Source organism: Corythoichthys intestinalis, chromosome 9, assembly GCF_030265065.1.
Source record: "Corythoichthys intestinalis isolate RoL2023-P3 chromosome 9, ASM3026506v1, whole genome shotgun sequence".
Taxonomy (NCBI): Eukaryota; Metazoa; Chordata; class Actinopteri; order Syngnathiformes; family Syngnathidae; genus Corythoichthys; species Corythoichthys intestinalis.
The window spans coordinates 23,459,627-23,479,100 of NC_080403.1; the positions used below are offsets into that span (position 1 = coordinate 23,459,627).

At 39.7% G+C, this 19,474-nt stretch overlaps 1 protein-coding gene across 1 annotated transcript; it reads right to left on the reverse strand.

Annotated features, from left to right (window-relative positions):
• Positions 1-4,307: 4,307 nt before the first annotated feature.
• On the reverse strand, positions 4,308-10,721 carry fam210b (family with sequence similarity 210 member B). Its single transcript, XM_057846340.1, has 3 exons — positions 10,228-10,721; positions 8,313-8,512; positions 4,308-6,470 (listed from the first exon to the last, which is right to left on the reverse strand). The coding sequence occupies exons 1-3, from the start codon at positions 10,513-10,515 to the stop codon at positions 6,254-6,256; spliced, it is 705 nt and encodes a 234-aa protein (XP_057702323.1). The 5' UTR covers positions 10,516-10,721; the 3' UTR covers positions 4,308-6,253.
• Between the last annotated feature and the right edge of the window lie 8,753 nt (positions 10,722-19,474).

Sequence of the window (19,474 nt, forward strand, 5' to 3'; positions counted from 1 at the left end):
CACCGAGATAGCAGCTAATTTGGCTCAATACAGACTACAATTTGGGGGCGGAGCTGCATGCTGTATTTTTCGTCTGCACACGTGAGGATGAGTCTGGAAAAAAAAATAATACTGTTGTTTTTTTTTTTAAGACGGCCCACAGGGACAGCGGTAACAGAATGTAAGTTATACTCAGTGACACTGTCATAAATAAATACCAAACAAAAAATGATAACAGTGTAATTTTTTTTTTTTTTTTTTTTAATAAAACGCGGACCGGCCCATCTGGCCGGCCGGCCCTTCTGGAATCGTCCAGAAGCTCCCGATTAGTCACTCCGGGCCTGGCCACAAGCGTAATCAACACATGCCTCGGTGCGCGCTTTGCAGATTTTTTTCCCCCCGATTTACTCGGCACACGCATCGGCGCCTCGGCACAGGAGGGCACATCACTACTGGGAAGACTGAATCTGCAATAGGTAAAACGCTTGGTGTAAAGAAATCAACTGTTGGAGCAATTATTAGAAAATGGAAGACATACAAGACCACTGATAATCTCCCTCGATCTGGGACTCCATGCAAGATCTCACCCCGTGGCAACAAAATGATAACAAGAACGGTGAGCAAAAAATCCCAGAACCACACGGGGGGACCTAGTGAATGACCTACAGAGATCTGGGACCACAGTAACAAAGGCTACCAGGGACTCAAATCCTGCACTGCCAGACGTGTCCCCCTGCTGAAGCCAGTACACGTCCAGGCCAGTCTGCGGTTCGCTAGATAGCATTTGGATGATCCAGAATGGTAAATGGTGTTATACTTATATAGCGCTTTTCCACCTTTCAAGAAGAGGACTGGGAGAATGTGTTATGTTCAGATGAAACCAAAATAGAACTTTTTGGTCGAAATACAGGTTCTCGTGTTTGGGGGAGAAAAAATAATGAATTGCATCTGAAGAACACCATACCCACTGTGAAACATGGGGGTGGAAACATCATGCTTTGGGGCCGTTTTTCTGCTGTGGGACCAGGACAACTGATCTGTGTAAAGGATAGAATGAATGTATTGAGAGATTTTGAGTGAAAATCTCCGTGGCTGGGTCTTTCAGCATGACAATGATCCCAAACACACAGCCAGGGCAACAAAGGAGTGGCTTTGTAAGAAGCATTTCAAGGTCCTGGAGTGGCCTAGCCAGATCTGAACCCCATAGAAAATCTGTGGAGGGAGTTGAAAGTCCGTGTTGCCCAACGACAGCCCCAAAACACCACTGCTCTGTGGCCTATACTACGAACCGAGTTCAACCTCCCCAGAAGTAATCCAGTTTACCATCGGGTAACCGGAGTTGACAAAACCTGGTTGTCCAGTTTGTGGTCAATCGGTGCTACGACGCTGATTATGAGGTTGATTAGTCGAACCTGTGTCAACCCAGTCAGAGTTACTGCGCGTTCACATAAAAGGGGGCGGTGACCAGAGTCAAACACTACTTGTGACGATGGCACGGGCACCTTACTTCACGGAGGAGGAATGCGCGATGATCATGCGGAATTATGAGGAATTAAAATCCACCCTCACCGCGAAATCCAACACCGCTTCGGCGAGTAGAGCGCAACGGGTCAGTTGACAGCGAATTTACAGATCGTGTGATTTGTGAATGCGTCAATATGCCAGTTTACTTATGTCCATGAAAAGAAATAAAGCCTGCTGTCAGGACAATAAAATAAGATTTGGTACATTAACAGTAAGAAATAATTGTCACGCATCACCACACGAAACAGGATGATTGTATGTTTAGTCCCCTTGACTGTACGAATACCTATGTTCTTTTTTTTTAGTTTGGGCCTAAAAAATCCAGCCCGACCCGACCCGAGTCCGATCAATAAACTTGATTTGCAGGCACGAGCCCGACAACCCCCCCCCCCCCCAAAAAAATAAAAATAAAATTATGTTATATTTGTGAGGACTCAGGAGAAGAAGGAAATGCGGGGATGCCATGCGTTGTTGCGTAAATAAAAGCCCGTCTTTTGTAACGATTTTTCTCAGTTAAACAAGACTGTAAGATGCATATTCAATAAACATTTATATCTTTTATATTTGTGCGTCTGTCCTATCAGTGGATTTGACATTTAATTTAATCTCCTCGAGTTGGCAGAAAAAAACGCAAGTTTTCTCAATGTTTAAATAGTCTACATATTTCTATGATTATTATAAATGCATCAATTTGAAGCGTTTCCATACCCCACTCCGAATCGCACGGCATACAGTGTTCTTACGCAGATGTTCAGCATCACCGATGGAATACATATATTGTCCCTGGCGAAAGAGCGCACGGACAGGCACACACAATCTGCGCGGTTGTGAGGCCCTGACTCGGCGGGTTACATTAGTGACGTCTGCCTAGATCAGTTGGCACAGGTAAAGAATTCCCTCAGCTGAAAATCTATATCTTTCATGGAGAACATCTTCCGGGTACGCCAGCGGATTCTGGCGGTCCTGAAATACCCGTGCCCTCCGGAGAGAGCCCCTCACAATCCGCGCGCCAATGTCGTATGGGTCGTCCAAGTACGCTGTCACTGTCAGGAGGACACGTCCGCGGAGGAGTGCTGTTTAAAAATAGAGCGTGGTTAATTGGAATCCTGATGTTAAGCAAGATCTAACTCTGACACGACCAGGTTTGGCGTGTGGCGTGTGTTGCCATGGCAACACTTCTCGGTTCCAACATATCCACCTTTCGTAGTCTCGCATAGCCGCGAATTTACGTCGCACGTGATAAAGTTACTCTCGAAGTTATCCTGCTAAGCCAGAAAACCGGCTTCGTAGTATAGGCCACTGGAGGAGATCTGCATGGAGGAATGGGCCAAAATACCAGCAACAGTGTGTGAAAAGCTTGTGAAGAGTTACAGAAAACGTTTGGCCTCCGTTATTGCCAACAAATGGTACATAACAAAGTATTTAGAGGAACTTTTGATATTGACCAAATACTTATTTTCCACCATGATTTGCAAATAAATTATTTAAAAATAAACCAATGTGATTGTTTTTCCCCACATTGTCTCTCATGGTTGAGGTTTACCCATGTTGACAATTACAGGCTTCTCTAATATTTTCAAGTGGGAGAACTTGCACAATTAGTGGGTGACTAAATACTTATTTGCCCCACTGTATGTTCAGTGATTAAGACCACTTTTCTGAGCCATAGTTATTGTCATATTTTCCATGCATTGTTTCATGGATTTACAGTATTAGATTTATATTCATTTATTATTGACTTTATACGATGGGATATACAGTGCCTTGCGAAAGTATTCGGCCCCCTTGAACCTTGCAACCTTTCGCCACATTTCAGGCTTCAAACATAAAGATATAAAATTTTAATTTTTTGTCAAGAATCAACAACAAGTGGGACACAATCGTGAAGTGGAACAAAATTTATTGGATAATTTAAACTTTTTTAACAAATAAAAAACTGAAAAGTGGGGCATGCAATATTATTCGGCCCCCTTGCGTTAATACTTTGTAGCGCCACCTTTTGCTCCAATTACAGCTGCAAGTCGCTTGGGGTATGTTTCTATCAGTTTTGCACATCGAGAGACTGACATTCTTGCCCATTCTTCCTTGCAAAACAGCTCGAGCTCAGTGAGGTTGGATGGAGAGTGTTTGTGAACAGCAGTCTTCAGCTCTTTCCACAGATTCTCGATTGGATTCAGGTCTGGACTTTGACTTGGCCATTCTAACACCTGGATACGTTTATTTTTGAACCATTCCATTGTAGATTTGGCTTTATGTTTTGGATCATTGTCCTGATGGAAGATAAATCTCCGTCCCAGTCTCAGGTCTTGTGCAGATACCAACAGGTTTTCTTCCAGAATGTTCCTGTATTTGGCTGCATCCATCTTCCCGTCAATTTTAACCATCTTCCCTGTCCCTGCTGAAGAAAAGCAGGCCCAAACCATGATGCTGCCATCACCATGTTTGACAGTGGGGATGGTGTGTTCAGGGTGATGAGTTGTGTTGCTTTTACGCCAAACATATCGTTTTGCATTGTGGCCAAAAAGTTCAATTTTGGTTTCATCCGACCAGAGCACCTTCTTCCACATGTTTGGTGTGTCTCCCAGGTGGCTTGTGGCAAACTTTAAACGAGACTTTTTATGGATATCTTTGAGAAATGGCTTTCTTCTTGCCACTCTTCCATAAAGGCCAGATTTGTGCAGTGTACGACTGATTGTTGTCCTATGGACAGACTCTCCCACCTCGGCTGTAGATCTCTGCAGTTCATCCAGAGTGATCATGGGCCTCTTGGCTGCATCTCTGATCAGTTTTCTCCTTGTTTGAGAAGAAAGTTTGGGAGGACGGCCGGGTCTTGGTAGATTTGCAGTGGTCTGATGCTCCTTCCATTTCAATATGATGGCTTGCACAGTGCTCCTTGAGATGTTTAAAGCTTGGGAAATCTTTTTGTATCCAAATCCGGCTTTAAACTTCTCCACAACAGTATCTCGGACCTGCATGGTGTGTTCCTTGGTTTTCATAATGCTCTCTGCACTTTAAACAGAACCCTGAGACTATCACAGAGCAGGTGCATTTATACGGAGACTTGATTACACACAGATGGATTCTATTTATTGTCATTTAGGACAACATTGGATCATTCAGAGATCCTCACTGAACTTCTGGAGTGAGTTTGCTGCACTGAAAGTAAAGGGGCCGAATAATATTGCACGCCCCACTTTTCAGTTTTTTATTTGTTAAAAAAGTTTAAATTATCCAATAAATGTTGTTCCACTTCACGATTGTGTCCCACTTGTTGTTGATTCTTGACAAAAAAATTAAATTTCATATCTTTATGTTTGAAGCCTGAAATGTGGCGAAAGGTTGCAAGATTCAAGGGGGCCGAATACTTTTGCAAGGCACTGTATATGGTATATGTATATGGTAATATGGTAAGTGCTGTTTGCGAGAGAAAGGCAATTTTTAAAAGCAAATATTTACTTCATATATTAATTGAAAGTAATCTCGAGTTTTTTTTGTTTGTTTTTTTTTTTGCATGTTCTTTAAAACTGACTATCAAAACGATAGAAAATTATGTTTGGGGAAGAGGAAAAAAAAAACAAAAATTGGGATCCGTCTTTTGGCCAGATTACACAGCCCTAATGTGCATACTTTTGCAAGTGCATACTAAACCTTTTGCGACAAAAATGATTAAATCCGAGCCAGGTCAAACTGACCAAGGAATAATGACTCACTGATGTGACAAATTCAATCCGTTTTGACTGCAAGGGGTAAATGAACGAATGCCCCCTCCCCCCGTTAAAATGGCCCAGGCAAATACTTTTTTCCATTTACACATCAACTGTATTAGGAACATCTGCAAAGCTATTAGCAGTTAAGGAGAGCCACAGTGTGGTTGAAAAAAGGAAGTGCAGCCACAACTTCAGCTGCACAACTTCAATCAAAAACAGTTGCTATTATGAGTGGATGACGTCAACGTTCTGAATCCCACTGATTTACAGTACTGTTAATGCATCCATCCATCCATTCATAACCACTTATCCGGAGTCGTACGTGTTCAAATTCAAGTTAAATAAAAATACGCACCAAAGTCAAGAGTAGTTTTGCTGGAGGGGAGTTCCTATCTTTTCCAGCATTATGTCAAATGTTTGCAGGATCCCCTCCTTTTCCCCCCTACTTTAAAAGGACAAAGGGGGAAAAAAAGTTTTATTTCTGAGAAGTTTTTCATTGTGATTTAAAAAAAAGGGGATTTTCTTTATTTTAAAGTAATAGTAATATTTGAAAGGAAATGTTTTCATTTTGGAGGGCAAAAAGTATCATATTAGAGGGAAAAGGTTTCATTTTTAAAGAAGTAGATTTATTTGAGAGGGAACTGGCTTAAAAAGGCACTGTTGTGCTCTTTTTAATTGATACTTTTTTTTAATGATTTTTTTCGGGGGGGTGTAACTATTTCATTGTCAAAGGTTCTTTTTTTTTAAGATTTTTTTTTTCTTTAAAAAAAAAGCCTATTTTTCCAAGAGAAACCAAGGTTTCATGTATGCAAAAACTTAATCATCCAAGCAGGAAAGAAGGGATCAAGCAAAGTTAAGAGGATGAAAAGCAAGTACTTTTGAGTCATTACAAGAAATGACAATTTCACAGATTTAAAGACTAAAATAAAGCAAGCTAAAACATCAAACATCCCTGATCACAAATCCACTGGTATCCATCATCCGATTTCACCTTAAGTAATTTCTTTAAGCTTAGTTTGAAGCAGTCCAAAAAGTTCTACGCGTTAGGGCGCAGATGAGGGCGGCTTGAAGAGTCCCGTCCTTCGGAAGTGGCGCACGATTAGTGGCACGGACACCAGCGTGATGCTGATGCGCACGGGCGCGAACAGTTTGTGGACGGCGTAGGCCAGGACGAAGGTGCTGGTCCCCGCCGCCATTTTGGAGCGGATGACTGCCTCGCCGAAGCCCAGCTTGCTCAGAACGGCTGCCATATCGATGCCACTATAGAGACAAAAGACATACGTTGGTACTGTCCAGCCCTGATCATTGTCAGGATCTTTGAGTAAAAGAAGCGAGGCACTCTTGGATGATATCAAGCCCAGCTGTACAGAGCTGGTTTTAATCAGCCGAGTACAAGGCAGCAGAGTGTTGAGCTAGATAATGCTGCTCGCTTAGTGGCGACGCTGGCTTTTCCACAGGAGGCTTATTATCAGCTGTGTGAGAAAGACCGCAGGCTCTTCTACTTAATCGGCTGCAAATCTCTTTGGCAGCCAGCTTAACTGTCACACTCAACACATGCTGAAAGGCTTTACTCTTACGCGCCGCTGTAGTTCCATTAAAAAAAAAACGTCCATGTGAAAAAGTATGTTCCGCATGTCTCCTCTTAAGTCCCAAAGAAACTTTTTTCTGATGTGTATAGTGAGTCCTGTGTTATGGTGAGTCCTGTGTAAGTACTGAAGATTGTTTTAAATGGCTACATGAGGTCCACGCATGTTTTCACTTCTCACTGAACTTTTTACTTCCTGTTATCATTTGCCGTATGAATAACTCGAAAGTATGCTTGCGCCATTAGGTCTAGAGGGATTCATTGTATCCTTGTAGCAGCATGTAAACTTCACAAGGTTGCTTCTCTTTAAAAGCACTTTATTAAGATTTTTTCCCTCCCAAATCCAACCACTTGTCTAACCTTTGAGAGATTTCTGGATTTTTTTTTTTTTAATATAGAAATGGATTTTGGTAGTTTTATCTTGTTTGACAAAAGTGATATATTTGGAGCAAAAACTTGAATTTTTGTGTGACTTTAATTGGTTCGCATATATATATAAAGTATTTGGGTTCATGAAATGGAATTTTCTTTTCAACGAAACAAAAATCATTTTTGGTGAAAATCGAAATCATCTAAAAGCATAATCTCTCACAAATGATTTTTTTGCTATCAAAAAATGATAGTCAGTTATGTGTATAAACCTCCATGCAGAATTAAAATCTCAACAAACTGAGGAGGCAAAAAAGTATAAAAGAAATTCAGCTATGGAAAAGTGCGCGTAATAACTGTGCTATACACCAGAAATCATGGTATTAAAAAATTATGAAAAAGTTCGGAATATTACTAAATTCATAAAAAACACAAGCGTACTCCAGCACACTATGGCTACAGGCTGAAAGCTGTGCACGCATGCCCTTTACTGGCTAACTCTTAACCTACAGGCAACACAGGCACCAATAAGTCAGCAATTAATTAATTAGCCCTGACCCCACCCCCCACCCCGCCCCCCAAAAAATAACATTTTGGATTGACAGCTATAGCTACTATGTTTCAAGACGGAGTGGCGCTTTGACAAACCTTCATGCTGTAATTTGAAAAAAGCAACACTTGGGTGGTAACATTGCAAGCATGAACACTAAATTTTCCAGTTGTTGCGAATGTGAGTTTGAATGGCTGTCTACGTCCCCTACTAACATTATCATCAGTATTTTTTTAACCCTATATTGCCAAATCGTCACATTTGATACACCTAAAATTTCATGCTTTTGAGACCAATTCCGAATTTTAACATTTCTTTTTGGGGAAAAACAAATGATGGATGCAAGTCAAACATGCATCTGCAGGTTCCATGAGAAAAAAAATGGATTTAGCAAGGGTTATGGATATCAGAGCGCTTATTACACATATTCATTTTAACTTTTATTTTTACAAATTAAAAAAAAAAAAAAAAAAAGGTTTCACAAGGACCTTATTTTTCAAATTTTGGGATTCTCTGATAATTGCTTCATGTTGCAGGTATTTAAGGGTGTATTCATGTGTGATATAGAGTCAGAAGTTGCATAAATCTGCTTTATCACCTGGAAATGAGTAGATAGAACATTCCTAGAGACATGAGGGAGATCCCCACATGGAAGGAGACACCCACAGCACCGTACTCCTTGAAGACCTTTTTAAGTTGCTGGGTCTTGTTGAGCTTATCTCCTGCTGATTCGAGCTCCCCAGGGGCTTTCGCTTCATGTAGGGGAGTCGGTGGAGCTTCCTTTAGATTGCATTTGTCCTGGTTGGGAAACACAATATAGTGTTAAAGCAGAACAAAGTTCAATGCAAACGCCAAATTGGAATACAATTTAGTGATGCTTCCAAGCGTATATTTTAAAACCTTTCCCTCATTAGGAATTTGTGTTAAAAGACATGGTGTGCTTAGGGAAATGGGGTAGATGGCCTAAGATAAATTGAGAAAACCGGTGTGGGCGAGGCAGCTGGCTGTCTGCTTTGCAGAAGGACCACTGGGGTCAGACTCAAAGTAAAGCAGGGCGTGCGGTGGCCTGGGTGGGTCATGTGAGCGGGCGGACACAGGGGCTGTATGGGAGGGGGAACAGTGAGACCTCTGTGACTGATAACAGCTTCTTTCTAAACACACAAGTCCCGATTGACACACATGCAAAGTCACCAACACACCTCCAGCCTGAGGCTGAAAGCCTGTTGCCTAACATTTACTAAGTGTTAACCTTTGTTGTACGGTAGCCTGTCTACACAGTTAATGAATCAAAATTAAAACAAGGTTCCTTGTTTTTTAGACTGCCTGGAGGGAGGGCTAAAGATCTCTCTCGCCTTGTTATTCTTCTTATCAGTCTACTGTTGTTCTTAGACTGATAAGTTTTTAATTTGCTAGGTATAATGTAGGGATGTGTTTATCCCCAGAGCCCAGTATTTGTCTCAAGACTGCTAAATTAAAGGGAACAGACTGTTGTCTGGAAGTTCAGAGTTTGCTAGTAGAGAGCTTTGTGTGTGTGCTTATCAAGTCTCCGGGCTGATGAGACATTTAGGGAGCTGGTTCAAAATGAACTTGTTCTATTAGTCAAGTATGGAACACCATTTTACTCCTGTTACATCATTAAAATTGTCCTTTTTCCAACGTGAAAAGTGCATTAAAAAAAAACAAACATGTTATCAGTTGTAAAGAGTAATTAAGTTTTAATAATAATAACAGACCATAATTAACTCATTGGCTGCCAATATTGGTGATAGATGTCCAATCCATTTGGACTGGTAAGGCTAGCAGTGATCGAACTTCCCTGAAACAAGAGAATTCAGCGCAACCCATCCCAGTTCTAATGGATTTTACATCTTTCGCTGTCAATGAATGAGCTAATAGGAAACATGTCTTTGTTACAGGTCAAATTTACCCATTTTACACACACACGCAAAACAAACCAATCATCCATTAGTTGACTCACAAAAAAAGTACAGCGAGAAGAAAGTTTTAAGATGTTAATACATTGTGTCATTTTATTAAGCTAACGTCTAGCGCCGGTGGGAATGAGTACAGTAAACAATTGATTTGGGGCTACCCACCACACAGTGGGCATTTGCTGATGAAAATTTAGCTTTTATTTACTCATTGCTGCAATTGACAGCGATATTTGTCAAACTGTAAGAAAATATAAATAAATACATTAGTTTTTAAATCATTAAATACACTCAAAGTTTAGGATTATGTTAACTGTAGCTTGTTGCTGAAGTTTTGGGTTATATAAAAGGTTGGAATGGATGATGTTAAACTAGACTCATACACAGCTGTTTACGTCTGACGTAATCACTGGCGGGAAAATAGTGCAGGTGTCACGGACACACCTGCCGGCTGATGAGCAGAGCGCATGCGCAGCCAAAGACGTTTTATGACGTAAGGTTTGGGTGCTGTACTGTATATCCACCATACAGTACTTCCTTTTCTCAGTTGTGAACCATTACACAGCAGTGTGACTAATATACCTCCGCGTTGTTCTTGTCGTCCATGTCGGGGCTTTTCTTGGGGGCTGCCGCCGCGGTTGAAAGCCTTTGGTGACTCGTAAAAACAGCCGCCAGGTCGCCGCGACGTCTCAAGTATCCCCAGTCTGGGGTTAGCAGACTGTCGTGGTACGGCTCCTTTCCCCTTCCCGCGGAGTGCGCGACAGTCAAACCCACGCAGCAGGTCCGGTTCCGGTAGTAGCCCCTCGTAAATGTCAACGGGCCGGGTGAATAACGAAGCACACGCGCCGCCACCAAACGGCTTAGAAACATGGCCGTAGTTCCGCTCTCAAAGCGAGTTGCTCGAAGTCCAAAATGTTTCCGTTAGTAGTGGCTAGATAACAAGAAGAGAAGGTCCGAACATGCTGACTGTGACCCCCCCTCTTCCAGGCTGGTGGCGGCTGCCTCACCACCAGCAGAGCGCTTGTTGACAGGCAGGCCGCGCAACCGCAGATTGGTCTGGAGAACGCTGACATCGGAAGAACAAAGCTCGCTGCTGAGACGTATTCAACCTGCGTGGTTTAAAGTGGCCTCTAGAGGGCGCTGTTGTATTTCTGACCATAAAATTTACAGATTCGGCTTGATTTATGAGTTTTCTAGAAACTGAAAAACAAGGGTTTCACAAAAATGTACCCACCCTTTAGCAGTTGATAACAGATGTTGACAGTTTAAGTGGATTTTCATACTTTCAGGCAAGAGCATTATAGAAGGAATTGACTTAGAAGTTTAGTTTGGTTGCCTTTATTGACTACAATGAGCATAATGAAAAAAAATTTTTTGAAAATTAAAAATAAACCATAGACATTTAGTTATCAGTTGCTAAAGAGTAAAAAGGCACCTCCTTTAGGCATATATGAGTCTCCATGGGCAGCGACATAAAAAAATTCATTCTTTAATTTAGAAGGAAAAAAAAAAAAAAATTTTAATTAGGGCTGTCAAACGATTAAAATTTTTAATCGAGTTAATTACAGCTTAAAAATTGATCGTAATTAATCGCAATTCAAACCATCTATAAAATATGCCATATTTTTCTGTAAATTATTGTTGGAATGGAAAGATAAGACAAGATGGATATATACATTCAACATACGGTACATAAGGCCTGTATTTGTTTATTATAACAATAAATCAACAAAATGGCATTAACATTATTAACATTCTGTTAAAGTGATCCATGGATAGAAAGTATTCTGTCCTCAATGTGTGTGAGTACACAAATTGACAGATAGCGAACATAAGTTCCAAAAAGAAATCAGACGGTGTGGCAAAGTTGCATGGGCTTTACTGAAGTCATCTCTTTTTGACAGGAGCACGTTTCTTGTATTTTTGTAAAACTGAAAATAACAAGGCAATGTGTCAATAACTTGCATAAATCACAAAATAACATAAAATGTACACACACGTGTCCATTTGAGCAGTAGCACTAGCCAATTAGCTCACAAGCATCTAACAATGTAACTGCATTTCACCATATATGTGAACAAATTCAAATACACATCATCAATAACTATCTAATGCTCATGAATATAAACAAAGGAGGAATATAACTCACAAGCGATGCATGTATTAGACACAAACAGTGTGATGGGGCTATGAGAACTGCCACTGAATACTGGATGCAGACGTTAGCTGGTCTGAATAGCACTGTCTATTAGTGTGAGTTCGCGTCGACATATAATCACGTCAGAAAAGCGCGCCGAAACCCAAATAATCAGCTGCACTGAATCGCCAGTAGAGGGCGACATTACGCCACATAATATATGCAAGTCACACCCAAGCGCCAGCAGAGGGCGGAAAAACTCCATAAAACACAATTAACAAGTTGGCCTTTCACTGTACTGACATTTAAATCTGTCTGAGCGGGCCTAGTGCGTTAATTGCGTCAAATATTTTAACGTGATTAATTTAAAAAATTAATTAACGCCCGTTAACGCGATAATTTTGACAGCCCTAATTTTAATATATATTTTTTAGGTATAACAAAACTTAAAATGGCTATAAAGTTCTCACATTTTACGCTAGATGCACTAAATAACCAAATGAGAGATAATCACCTATATTTTCAGGATCAATAGCAATATTTAACATATACATTTTTGGCCAAAATAGCAACTTAATTTTTTTTTTTTTTTAATCTAGTGCAAGTTTTCGACAGCTAGTAAATGACTCAATTTTCACATCAGAAACTTAATACTTGAGGAAAGCATGCAGAACCATCTTAATTTTACTCAACAAAAGCAAAATTTGCATTTTTCTTTATAAAATCTCAACTTATTTAAGTTGAATTCCGATGTTACTATTGCCTCAGCACGGTGGCACGTGATACCGGCTATCTGGCCCTCGTCGTTTTTAGATTGAAATGTTACATAAAATAAAACGCGTGAAAGGCGACTTTGTTTTTGTATGGACGCAGAAATGTCTCAATTACTATTTTTTGTTTTTTGTTTTTTCTAAGTTGATAGTGCATGCATGGGGCTCTTGTATATAATAATTACCTTGACTCCTTGACCAAATAACTCTTGAGACAATCCTGCTTGCTTGTATGCAGTAAAATATTAGTCTTATTTCCACCTAAATCCGACGTTTGAACGCAGCGTGTGTTTATCACAGTGAAAGCCAACTCAGCTCTGTCTGGCTCGGCCCCCCCCTCCGGGAAGGCGCGTGGCAATGTCTGTAGGAGCTGTCTAGTCAACTGATGGTGAAGTCTATGCTTTTACATATTAAACTCACCGTATTCTCCGTTTGTCTACCATTGTGTATTTCCAACACTATAAAAAAAAAAAAATTTACTAGGGCTGTCAAAATTATCGCGTTAACGCGCGGTAATTAATTTTTTAAATTAAACACGTTAAAATATTTGACGCAATTAACGCACATGTCCCGCTCAGACAGTATTCTGCCTTTTGTTAAGTTTTACAGCAAGGCTTTTTGTGCTGTCCAACAGTGAACTCTTGTGGTCGCTTTGCGACATGGTTTATTGTTTTCTTGCCAGTTCATTATGGCTGCACGACGTCTCGGGCTGATAATGTTGTGCTTATATGATCCTTGGACAAGATTTGTCCGTAAGTATGGTTGTTGTAAAGAATGTACATATTATGTTAGTAAGCGAAATGTTCTATTTTTTGTATGAGACGCTTTTTGTTTATGTTTAGTGAACCTGTATAGCGTGCTAAGCTAACGTTGTTGCTAATGCAATGCTTGTGTACTTTTATTTTGTAGTTTTACGACGGTCTAAAGAGGACAATGGTTTGAGGCCATTTTATTAATAAATCAGATGAAAAAGGAAGAAGTCTAATTATTAAGGCGTCGTTCACTAGCTGTCTAGCTTTGGAAAAAGTAGACGCTTCGGAGTGAGGACAGCATAGACAGATTTAAATGACAGTAGAGTGAAATGCCCACTACAGTCCTTATGTACCTTATGTTGAATATATATATCCATCTTGTGTCTTATCTTTCCATTTCAACAATTTATTTTACAGAATATATATATAATTTACAGAAAAATATGGCATATTTTATAGATGGTTTGAATTGCGATCAATTGCGATTAATTACGATTAATTAATTTTTAAGCTGTAATTAACTCGATTAAAAATTTTAATCGTTTGACAGCCCTAAAAATTACCCATAAGTCATGCTAATTTAAGATTTTAACTTAAGACATACCCGTAACGCTTAGGTTCTATTACATAACTTTTTCTGAGTATTCCTAACACATTTTATCTCAATTTAATATTGTGTACTTGATTAGATCAGTTGAATTAACCTGCATGAGTTTGAAGGCCATTCTTGCATTTCTGAGTAAACTGAACTTGACATAAACTTTGTCTTACCTTCACTCCCATTGCCTTCAAAGCACGCTGGCAACTGCAAGGTTTGCCCCGGTGTTTAGCTCAGTTGTCTGCGCGCTCCACTGCCACAATGACGGACTGAGTTTGATCCCAGTTTGGAGCAACTCATGTATTTACTAAAATCAATAGTCCAGTTTACTTAAAAAGTACTTTCAGCTCTTAATTCATAAACTTTTTACCCCCGCCCCCATCTCCAGTTTTTCCATCAAAACTTTCAATTCAAGTGAAATAGGTTGACTTGAGTTTTCAAGACCTGCCAACATTTTTTTTTTTTTAACGGTGCAGAATTTTCATTAGCTGCAGTGAAAGACCCTCTTCCCCATGCATCCTTCAAGGGTCGCCATTCACATGTCATCTGGGCTTGTGAGAATCTTCTTTTCATCAAGTCGTCCATTCATTACTGGTCCGGAGTCCAAATGACCCCTGGCACTTCCTGGTCTTACTTGGCTTTGCTCTCACACTGGCACTGATCCACGTGGGCCTTCTGCGAAGGACCGGGACTGCAGCCAGCTGGGCTTGCACGACAGCAGCAAGGTCACGCCATGTGTAGGATGCGGTTTGCATCGTGTGTTTGCACTTGCTTTTGTCCCTCTGTGTCTATTACTTTCACTCTGCCTGGCACGTGTTCCAGGGGGAATTCTTCAACATTTACTCGGCAAACATGCTGTCCAACTGACCTCCTTATTTGAGCAGTTACTGGGTTTGCCTAAACAGACAATTTAGAGCAGAGGTTTCAAAGTAAAGTCTATCAGGGCGCCACTTGAGATGGGTGTGAGGGTAAAAAAAAAAAAAAAAAGCTAAATATTAAAAAACAAAACAAAAGTACTTGTCATTCAATCTTCTAAATCACACGTCAAACTTAAGGCCTGGGGGGCACATGTGGCCCGCCACATCATTTGTGTGGCCCCCACAAGTAAATCATGCACATTAACTTGTTAAAATTTCAGTAAAATTTTTAAAATGAGATGATAAATGATATTTACCAATTTCCCCTCATTTTTTAAATGTAAATAATTTTTTTCTTTTTTTTTTTTGTTGTTAAATCAAACAAAGACCCACGCAGCATCTCCACTCGTCAGCGGGACAATCACATGTTAGATGGGACTCACGCATGACTAGGGGAAACTAGACACAAGCAAGTAGAAAACCTCGCTGTCAGAATTAGCGATGTGACAGCATAGAATAGGATGCTAACATACTCACACAAGGGATTCACCGAATACTGGGTTCTAGACCACATAGCTGATTTATGTACACTTCACCCCTCCCAATCACTTATCCCTCAGACCCCCCCCCCCCCCCCCCTTTGTTTGGCTATCTGACCCCCAACAAGGTGTCAACCGGAAATACAACTAGCTAACGATAGCACCAACATATTCATAGTTAGAGTAGGCTTTTAATGTATTTCTTGTTGTTGTTTGTGCTACATCTGTCTCTCCCTCTTTTCTTCTGTTCCCCATAACCCCTTCCTGTTCACTACTTTCTCCTAATAAACAAGGTATGTTGAAAGATCACAACGGATGTATGTCATACTCCCATGTGAAGCAGCTGAACAAGACAGGTTAAAAAAAAAAAAAAAAAAGATGTTTCCACCTCATTTTTGTTTTTTTATTAAACAGTTAAATGGGAAAAAAATATTTCATATGATGAGGAAAAAAGATCGTTTCCACCTCATTTTTGTTTTATTAAACAGTTAAATGGAAAAAAAAAAAATTGATATGATGAGGAAAAACAAGAATTTGGGCGAATTTTACGTCTGTAACCGATTCAACTTTGGTTAAAAGTTTGAGAAATGTGGGTGAAAGGTGACATTAGCCTGAGCTGTGCAAGCTTGTTCTATTTGGATTAAAAACAATAAAACAGGTTGCATATACATTGAACTAAAATATCAACTGGCTGCAAAATACCGCCTGCGGGTCTCAAGTTTGAAACCCCTGGTTTAGACTCTTCGATCAACTTAAATCTTTTTTTTCAAATGTGGAAGTCAACTGAAGTTATTTTCTATATGTAAATCATTACAATACATGCAAAAAAAGACATTTTAGGCACACTACGTACAATTCTCAAAATATACAATTTATTCAAAATGTGAGTGCAGTCTAGTACGGTAATTGCAAAATTGTCATTTTTTTTTTTTTTAATTTCTATTTGTATCCCTTTGTCCCTTTTGTGGACACTTGTTGTTAATAATGTAACTACTGTATATTTTGTGAAAGAATTAGCATGTCAATTTATTCCACTGTAGCAGCTGCTTAATTGGCGTGACAAAATAAAAACAAAGACTTCATTCCTGACATTTCAGGAGAAAAAAAAAAAATACACAGTGGATGAGCACATTAAACACTGACACCTGAGTGCACTTTGCAGGCAGATGACATACAAAGCAGGACTACAAAGTAAATGTTAATTTTCCATTAGGACAGCAATAACAATAAAGACAAATGCAGTTCATGGGAACAGACGACATTAGTATTTACAAATTTTGTACAAATCAACACTGTACAAGGGAGAGCAAGGTAAATGTGGGTTTAAATGAACAGGTAACACTTAAATTATATATTTTTTTCTAATGGAAGACTCTTTGGCACTCACATGGAGATGAGGCAACATGTATGGTATTTTGACGAATGACAAACACTGTACAGTGACGGTAATAATGGTGGCAAATGTCGAATCATGCTATGATTTAAACCTTTTACTTTGAAAAATGTCATTTGCTGGCTCTCATCTGTATCGCACTCACTCATCGCACGCCATCGGAACAATAAATACACTCTAATGTAGGAACACATAACTCGTCATAAATAAAATAAAAACTACAGTCGACAGTTTTCACTCATAAGTTACAGTATGTCAAGGCAGTTCTATACAAATATCAGTTGAGGGTAGTCAGACAGTATACAAAGGAAACGGTAAAGTACATTAAACACTTATGGCATTTTTTTTCCCTTTACTGACAAGTTCAAAGCGCTGTTTTTGTTTCTTTTGCAATGTCTTCAAATATTCACTTCCCTACAACGTAACTTCCTAAATCAAACATAACCCTTTATAGGGCACTCGTATAACTCATTGGCTGCCATTGACATTGCTAGACGTCCTATCCATTTTGATTGGGAGGGGTGAATCATGAAACTTGAGCATTCATAGCCAGTCCTGCCAGTTTAAATGAATATAATGTCTATCACTGTCAAAGGCAGGCAACAAATCAAATGCTACTTTTGTCCCAATCACATATTTTTACATCCCGGTTGGAGTCCGAGTCACCTGATTTTGAGGATCTGCAGATACCGAGTACCCTTCCGATACCTAGTTTATTATGGAGGGAATAAAGCACATCTCAAATTTAAAATATTTCCATACTTCAGACATTATCACGCTTGACTGATGCTATCTTAATGTTGGCTTCCTGTGACAGCATATCATTTTCTTCTGGAGGTTTTTATTTCCGGTTTTGCAATTTTGCGCAGTACAATTTTTTTTTTTTTTTTTTTTTTTAATATCATGGTACATCTTATTTTATTGCTTTCTACTTAAAAACCTTAACTTTTTCACCTGATTCCGATCTTCTAAAAATTATGTCATCTGCTCGGGGACAAAAATATAAGATTAAAAATTGGGGGCCACAATTTTTCATCCATTTTAATTTCATTAATTTGTTTGTGCTAACGTTTTATGAATTATTTATTCAATAAAAAATACAGAAATTAATAAAATTATAATGGAGACCTGGCAGTCACATAAGTGTAGACATTTCATTTGAGCCATACTTTATAACAAATGTTAATATTGTGGCTTAAATGACCCAAAATGTGATGTCCATATATACAGTGCCTTGCAAAAGTATTCGGCCCCCTTGAACCTTGCAACCTTTCGCCACATTTCAGGCTTCAAACATAAAGATATAAAATTTTAATTTTTTGTCAAGAATCAACAACAAGTGGGACATAATCGTGAAGTGGAACAAAATTTATTGGATAATTTAAACTTTTTTAACAAATAAAAAACTGAAAAGTGGGGCGTGCAATATTATTCGGCCCCCTTGCGTTAATACTTTGGAGCGCCACCTTTTGCTCCAATTACAGCTGCAAGTCGCTTGGGGTATGTTTCTATCAGTTTTGCACATCGAGAGACTGACATTCTTGCCCATTCTTCCTTGCAAAACAGCTCGAGCTCAGTGAGGTTGGATGGAGAGCGTTTGTGAACAGCAGTCTTTAGCTCTTTCCACAGATTCTCGATTGGATTCAGGTCTGGACTTTGACTTGGCCATTCTAACACCTGGATACGTTTATTTTTGAACCATTCCATTGTAGATTTGGCTTTATGTTTTGGATCATTGTCCTGTTGGAAGATAAATCTCCGTCCCAGTCTCAGGTCTTGTGCAGATACCAACAGGTTTTCTTCCAGAATGTTCCTGTATTTGGCTGCATCCATCTTCCCGTCAATTTTAACCATCTTCCCTGTCCCTGCTGAAGAAAAGCAGGCCCAAGCCATGATGCTGCCACCACCATGTTTGACAGTGGGGATGGTGTGTTCAGGGTGATGAGCTGTGTGGCTTTTACGCCAAACATATCGTTTTGCATTGTGGCCAAAAAGTTCAATTTTGGTTTCATCTGACCAGAGCACCTTCTTCCACATGTTTGGTGTGTCTCCCAGGTGGCTTGTGGCAAACTTTAAACGAGACTTTTTATGGATATCTTTGAGAAATGGCTTTCTTCTTGCCACTCTTCCATAAAGGCCAGATTTGTGCAGTGTACGACTGATTGTTGTCCTATGGACAGACTCTCCCACCTCGGCTGTAGATCTCTGCAGTTCATCCAGTGTGATCATGGGCCTCTTGGCTGCATCTCTGATCAGTTTTCTCCTTGTTTGAGAAGAAAGTTTGGAAGGACGGCCGGGTCTTGGTAGATTTGCAGTGGTCTGATGCTCCTTCCATTTCAATATGATGGCTTGCACAGTGCTCCTTGAGATGTTTAAAGCTTGGGAAATCTTTTTGTATCCAAATCCGGCTTTAAACTTCTCCACAACAGTATCTCGGACCTGGCTGGTGTGTTCCTTGGTTTTCATAATGCTCTCTGCACTTTAAACAGAACCCTGAGACTATCACAGAGCAGGTGCATTTATACGGAGACTTGATTACACACAGGTGGATTCTATTTATCATCATCGGTCATTTAGGACAACATTGGATCATTCAGAGATCCTCACTGAACTTCTGGAGTGAGTTTGCTGCACTGAAAGTAAAGGGGCCGAATAATATTGCACGCCCCACTTTTCAGTTTTTTATTTGTTAAAAAAGTTTAAATTATCCAATAAATGTTGTTCCACTTCACGATTGTGTCCCACTTGTTGTTGATTCTTGACAAAAAAATTAAATTTCATAT

Excerpts from the sequence above, each read along its gene's own strand:
- fam210b (XM_057846340.1), bottom strand. The coding sequence starts at position 10,515 with ATGTTTCTAAGCCGTTTGGTGGCGGCGCGTGTGCTTCGTTATTCACCC. Across the intron at positions 8,513-10,227 it reads ACGACAAGAACAACGCGGAG|GACAAATGCAATCTAAAGGA; the intron begins GTATATTAGTCA and ends TTTCCCAACCAG. Across the intron at positions 6,471-8,312 it reads TTCTATCTACTCATTTCCAG|TGGCATCGATATGGCAGCCG; the intron begins GTGATAAAGCAG and ends TTGTCTCTATAG.